This window comes from Globicephala melas, chromosome 19, assembly GCF_963455315.2.
Source record: "Globicephala melas chromosome 19, mGloMel1.2, whole genome shotgun sequence".
NCBI classification, from domain to species: Eukaryota; Metazoa; Chordata; class Mammalia; order Artiodactyla; family Delphinidae; genus Globicephala; species Globicephala melas.
This window is the reverse complement of record NC_083332.1, coordinates 8,233,777-8,240,738: the sequence shown is the minus strand read 5'-3', so window position 1 is coordinate 8,240,738 and position 6,962 is coordinate 8,233,777. Positions and strand designations below refer to the sequence as shown.

At 49.3% G+C, this 6,962-nt stretch overlaps 1 protein-coding gene across 3 annotated transcripts in view; it reads right to left on the bottom strand.

Annotated features, from left to right (window-relative positions):
* Positions 1–453: 453 nt before the first annotated feature.
* ZNF541 (zinc finger protein 541) overlaps positions 454–6,962 on the bottom strand; it is a 41,298-nt gene continuing 34,789 nt past the window's right edge. For 2 of the 3 annotated variants that reach the window (XM_060288470.1, XM_060288471.1), the window contains 3 exons: positions 5,582–5,722; positions 5,224–5,399; positions 4,065–5,106 (listed from right to left, as the gene is read on the bottom strand). In XM_060288470.1, coding sequence (XP_060144453.1) covers positions 4,944–5,106; positions 5,224–5,399; positions 5,582–5,722 — 480 coding nt within the window. In that variant the 3' untranslated portion in view covers positions 4,065–4,943. Of the gene's footprint in view, positions 550–4,064; positions 5,107–5,223; positions 5,400–5,581; positions 5,723–6,962 lie in introns of those variants that run through there. The other variant, XR_009559888.1, reaches the window with a different exon arrangement.

The following is a 6,962-nucleotide window of genomic DNA, read 5'->3' as shown; positions in this document are numbered from 1 at the left end:
GCTCACGGGCCCAGCCGCTCCGCGGCATGCGGGATCCTCCTCGACCGGGGCACGAACCCGTGTCCCCTGCATCGGCAGGCGGACTCTCAACCACTGCGCCACCAGGGAAGCCCCTATAATTTCATTTTTGATTTTTTTCTTTGACCCATGAGTTATTTAGAAGAGTGTTATTTAGTTTCCAAATATTTGGAGACTTTTTTCTCTTATTTCTTTTATTTATTTCTTTCTTTTTGGCTGCATTGGGTCTTCATTGCTGCGCGGGCTTTCTCTAGTTGTGGCCAGTGGGGTCTACTCTTTGTTGCGGTGTGTGGGCTTCTCATTGCAGTGGCTTCTCTTATTGCGGAGCATGGGCTCTAGGCTCGCGGGCTTCAGTACTTGTGGCACGCGGGCTCAGTACTTGTGGCTTGCGGGCTCTAGAGCGCTGGCTCAGTAGTTGAGGCGCATGAGCTTAGTTGCTCCGCGGCATGTGGGAGCTTCCTGGACCAGGGCTCGAACCTGTGTCCCCCGCATTGACAGGCGGATTCTTAATCACTGCGCCACCAGGGAAGTCTGCAATAAAGTATTATCAAATTAAGATATGTACTTTTTTTTTTTTTACACATAATGCTACCCCACACTGAATAGACTATAGTATAGTGTAAACATAACTTATGTGCACTGGGAAAGAAACAAACAAAACTCCTATGACTGGCCTTATTGTGGTGATCTGGAACCGGACCTGCAGTACCTCTGAGGTATGCTGATATTTGAGTGACGGGAGTCAAAACTGAGAGCAGAGGTTCTCTAACTCTGGTTTCAATAAGAAATAGCTGGTGAGACTGTGTTAAAAATTCAGGTTCAAACACACCTAGTGCCCAGATCTTAGTTTTTAATACTGTTCTCCAATAAAAGTAACCAGGGCTCCTTGGAAAAATGGCTGGTTCTAGGACTGGGCAGGAAATTATACAGGATGTGCTTAGAGCATCTTGTAGTTCCAGAAGTCTCTCAGCCTCCATCTCGTTGTGTCTCTCTCTCTCTCTCTCTCATACACACGCACACACACAAATGGGGTATGTCAAAGAGACACAAGAGCCAACTGAAAGAGCTCCCAATAGTCAAAGCTGGAACAATTTGAGCAACAAAGTAGCACTGGATAATAACCCAGTCTATAAAATCTCCATGAGCCCATGCTGATGTAAATGAATGACTGAACAAGTAAATAAATGGCCGTGCATAATTCCAAATAATTTATGTGGCTATTCTGCCCTCAAGAAGTTGAAGCATGACTCTTCACACCTTACGCATGAACTGTGCACAGTGACTTCCTTCCACAGATGAGAGGATTGTGGGCGGGGACTAAGTTTACAGTGCAGAAACATGACAAACATTGTCAGCCAGGTGGTGGAGTTTAACATCAACAGGGATAAGTCACACTGATACTGTGTACCCTTAATAACATGTGATGACAGTGGCACTTCACTTCTGCGGTCTTCCTCACCCTCTGATCATGAGAAACATAAGACAAACCCCAGTTGAGGCACATTCTCCAAAATACCTGACCACGACTTCTCATAACTGTCATCAAAAACAAGGAAAGTCTGAGAAACTGTCACAGCCATGAGGAGCCTAAGGAGATGTGACAACTAAATGTAATGTGGTGTCCTGGGAGGATCCTGGCACAGAAGAGGGACATGAGGTAAAAATTAATGAAATCTGAATGAAGGATGGACTTTAGTTAATAATAATATGGCAATATTGGTTCATTAATTGTAACAAATGTACCATACTAATGTAAGATAATAATAGGGGAAACTGAGTGTGGGGTATATGGAAATTCTCTATACCATCTTCCCAACTTTTATGCATATCTATAAACTATTCTTCTAAGAAAGTTTCTTTAAAAAAATTTAAGTTCCAGGGCCCTACCTCCAATAATTCAGATTAGGAAAGTCTGTGGTGGGGTACAGGAATTTGCATTTTTTACAGGACCTCTAGATGATTAGGATGCAGATAATTTGGGGTTGAGAAAACACTGTTTTCTGGGGGTGGAGTTTGGCTGGGGGGAGGTAATTCACAAGAAACCTTTGCCCAACTCTCTTCTTACCTTCAGAGATTCTTCTGGACCACCCACTTGTGGTTGCCACTGTATTCTGACCGCAGATAAGATGGGGGTGAGTTTGGATAACCACGAACAGTTTGGGTTCCCTGCCCCTCTAAGCAGCACTATTGTAAAAGTTTCCATTTGTTTAAAGCTGTTAAGTTTCAGCTTAATTTGTTACGCAGCAATAGATAACTAATATACCACCCGACCATGAAGCCAGAGACTTTCATTTCCAGTGTCTCGGGCTTCACTTGTTATGGAGGGCGCGACCCACACAGTGACAGCAACAGCATGAGTGCTTGTTAAGCGGCTCAACAGCATGAGTGCTCAGGTCATACGGGGCACCTGCCAATATCGGATTTACATTTTTCTCATCAACAAATATATGGGGGGCTTCCCTGGTGGCGCAGTGGTTGAGAATCTGCCTGCCAATGCAGGGGACACGGGTTCGAGCCCTGGTGTGGGAAGATCCCACATGCCACGGAGCAACTGGGCCCGTGAGCCACAACTACTGAGCCTGCGCATCTGGAGCTTGTGCTCCGCAACAAGAGAGGCCGCGACAGTGAGAGGCCCGCGCACCGCGATGAAGAGCGGTCCCCGCTCGCCGCAACTAGAGAAAGCCCTCGCACAGAAACGAAGACCCAACACAGCAAAAATTAAAAAAATAAAAAAAGTTAAAGGCATTAAAAAAACAAAACAAGACAGATATATGGGGGTAGGCGTTTTCCATCCCAGTTACAGGATGAGAAAACTGAGACTCAGACAGGGAAAATGACTTGCCCAAGGTGGCAAAGAAGGAAGAGCCAGGCCGTAAATTCTGGTTCATCTGATGCCAGAGTCCTTTCCCCAACCACAATGCCCGCACCACTTCAAACTCAACTTCCTCCTCTGCTCCTCCCTCCCCGTCTTTTCAGATTTACTGAGCTGAAAGCTGGCCCTTCTGTGAAGCCTCCTGACACCACCGTTTACCCTGCTCCCCTAGCCAGTCCCTCCGAAGGCAGCACACAGTTATAGACACAATCACGCCTTTAAGCCATCAATCCTCTGATGTGTCCCTCTTCCTCATCTCAGTTAATAGCATCTACTCAGTTGCTCAAACCCCAACCTGCCATGCCAACCTCGATCCGTCGTTTTCCTTACCAGCTCTCCCTGTGACGTGTGACCCATCAGCAAGTCTGAATCTACTTCTAACGTGATCCCTAATCCTTGCGCTTCTGGCCTCTTCACTGCTACTCCAGCCCAGGCCACCGTCTCCGCTGAGAGCCTTCCAGCTACTCTCCAGGCTTCCCGTCTCACCGCCCGCGGCCCCCACACAGCAGCTAGAGCTTTGAACAGCCTCCCCTGGTTCCCGTGGCAGAGTCTGCGCTTTGCCACACCGTGGCCTGGAAGCGGGTCTCAGCCTCAGCAGCCTCCTCAGTGTGGCTTCCCACCCCGGCGCCATCCACCTACCAGTGTCTGCCACTCCCTGTCACTCCCTTGAACTTGGCCCCCTGCTGTACTTTCCTCATGTCGCTTTGTGGTGGACACAAGGTCTGACTCCCCAGTGGCTATTTCTGCTTCCTCTTCTTTTCCTGGCAAATGGGATTCCAGTTTTGATCGGGTGACAACAAATTTGAGGGAACACACTGGTTCTCCCCAGTCCTGGAACTGGGGAGAACCAGGGGGGGACACAGCTTGTGCCTTTGTCCTGGAGACAAATCTTGAAGGTCCGGGATAACGGTGGCCACTTCCCTTTCCACTGCCAGGGATCAGTTTAGAAAGAGCATGGGCTACAGTTCTGGCTGAGGAGACGTGAGGGGCGTTCTGTTGGGCGCTGCTACAAGCTTTCCTCACTCTTAAAAAGGGGAACAAGGAAGGGAGGGAGCTGCTCTCTGCCCTGCACCCTCTGAAGGTTTGGGTGCTCGGCGTAGAAGAGGGGATTCTTGCTGCTGCTGCAGCCACCTTGCTGACGCTGGCCACTGCTGGCAGGCCTTGACTTCACCGTGGAGCCGCTGGCACCACCACGTGTCCTGAGAGCTTAAACCTACGCTGACGACTCTGTTATTACGGCCAAAAGCATACACACTATAGATATCTAAAGTCGCCTTTTTGCTGATTTATCACTGCTCCCTTCCTGCTCTGTGAGGGGAGGGGCCTTGTCCCTCCATCACTGTGTCCCCATCACGTGGACTGGGCGTTGCCTGGCACAGCTACAGTAGGTGCTTGATAAATGCTGGCTGCGTTAATGTATGAGGCTCCTCCAGGGCAGGGACTCAGTTTACTCGTCACTGTGGCTTCTGGGAGGGGCAGGGGCTCAAAAGCCTTTGCTGGATCAACAGGCAGGGAAGCCGTAAGACAGCTGCTTAAGAACCCAATTTAATAAGATTTACAAGTCGACAGTACAAAAAAAACAATGTATAAGTCATGGCAAGACTAGGGACAGAATTCGAAGGCAGAGAAACCCCCGGTAAGGGGCCCCAACACGGTGGAGATCTGAAGGTATTTCCCACTGATTCTCTACATCTTGGCCTTATCTAACAAATGTAACCAAAGCCTGAAACTGAGGCTAAGATTGAAGAACTACCCAGACCTAACCTTTCCCTCCCCAAGCCTCTCTGCTCTGGAAGGAGTAGAACTGAAAGAAGGTGAGAGGCTATTAACCTAAAGAGAACAGAGCCTCTGGCACAGCTGACAGGGCCTTCACAGCGGTCAGATGACTGTGCGTCCCCTGCCTGCTCGTGGCCTAATGGCGTTCATGTCTGCAAGCTGGGCTGCCCGGTGGGGACAGTGACGGGGCCAGGGAGGCAGAGGGGTGCCTTGGAGTGGCTAAAGGAGACGTGACAGGGCTGGAGGTGCCCGTCCCAACTGGCTGCCCGTGCAGATTTCACCGCTGCAGAGGGCTGATGCCAGCTCCTAGCTCGCCCTCCTCCTCCTCCTCCAGCTGGAAGGGCTCCACGGGCCACCTTGCCCTGACGATGGGCTCCACGTGGTCCTGAAGCCGGTGCCGCTTCATGTGGGCATTTCGACTCTTGATCTTGTCAAACACCCTGAGGAGGCACCAGAGGACACAGGGGTCAGAGCAGGGGGAGGCGGGTAGCCCTGAGGGGGGGACCCCAGGGGGCTGAGGGCAGGTGGCGTGGGAGCATCCAGGGAAAGGGCGGTACCTCTCACACTCCCGGCAGGGAAAGAAGCCTTGGCCCTCCCTGCTCCCCGGCAGCTCAGGGGTCCGCTTCGAGCTGGCATTTGGGCTGGAGTTGAGGGTGGACTCCCTCCTGTCAGTCTTTCTCTTTAATTCGGGGATTGGACGGTGGCTGGGTCTATCCCGAGGGCTACGAGTGACCTGCAGAGGTGGCAGAGATGATGAAAGGGTGCTGACCGCCCTGCCGCCCTTCTAAGGGAGAAGCAGGTGTCCAGAGCACAAACGTCGTGGGGTGCAACCCCCCCACCCCCGCCCATCTTGGCTGGGCACTGGGCATCCAGATCTGCACTGAACTCCGGAAGCCCTACCCCGAGACCCTCTACCTTCGCTTTGGTCCTGTCTGCTTCATCCGGCTCTCTCTTGGCCCTCTTTTCCGGCACTGGGGCTCGGCCGCAGTCAGACTTCATCGTTTTTTTCCAGATGTAGTAATACTCAACGCACTGGGCTACAGTTTTTGTCTGGACCTAGTGGAGGAAGACAAAAGCCAGCTAAGGACAGTGCCTCAGGAGCAGCAGTGAGTATGGCCTTGACGCCCTAAATCCCCTCCCCATGGGGCCAGCTGCCACGTTTTGAAAGCCCTCCTGAAACGTCTCTCCCCTACAGCTTGGTATGCTCCTCTGCTACAGGGGACGGAGAATCACAAAGTCCTCCCGGGGATGAAGGAGTTCAGAGAGAAGCCACCAGAGTCAACACCATCTAAGCTCTGCACGCTCTGAGCAACAAGGCTAGCCCAGGAGCGCTTCTCTCCAGGAAAACGCACACAAAGGTACACGCGAGGACGCTCACTGTGACATCACGTGGAGCCACATGTCTACCGACTGGGACTAATTAAAGCAGAGTGTCCTTACGTGGTGGATACCTCATAGCCTTACGCGACAGCTAGGCAGAGCCCTCCAAAAAACTGAAGAGGAAGGAATACTTCGCAACTCATTCCATAAGTTCAACATTTCTCTGACACCAAAGCCAGACAAAGATATTACAAGGAAAGAAAGCTACAGACCAATGTCCCTCATGAACATAGATGAAAAATTTTCAACAAAACTTTAGCGAATAGAATCCAACTCTCTCTCTCTCTATATATATAAAGGACAATATACCATGACTAAGTGGAGCTCATCCCAGAAATGTGAGGTTGGTTTAACAATCTAAAATCAATGTAATTCATCATATTAAACTTAAAAAAGAGAAATCATATGAGCATCTTGATAGGTGCAGAAAAAGCATTTGATACAATCCAATGTCCATTGCTGATGTAAACTCTCAGCAAAATAGGAATAGAAGGAACTTCTCTTCAACCTGATAAATGATACCTACAAAATCCCTACAGCTAACGGTGGAGTGGTTTTCCCTCAAATATCATGAACAAGACAAGGATTTCCACTCTTACCACTTCTACTCAATACTGTACTGGTGGTTCTAGAGTGCAAAAAGGCAAGAAAAAAAGTAAAGGCATTCAGGTTGGAAAGGAAGAAATAAAAGTGTCTTTATTTGCAGATGATATGACTGTCTATGTAGAAAATCCAGTGGAATCCACAAAAAAGTTACCAAAACTAGTAAGTTAGTTTGGCAACACTTCAGAACACAAGATCAATATAAAAATCAATTTTATTTCTATACATACTAGCAACAAACCATTGGAAACTGAAATAAAAAAGAACTGTTTATAACATCATAAAAAACAGAAGTACTTAGGAATAAATCTGA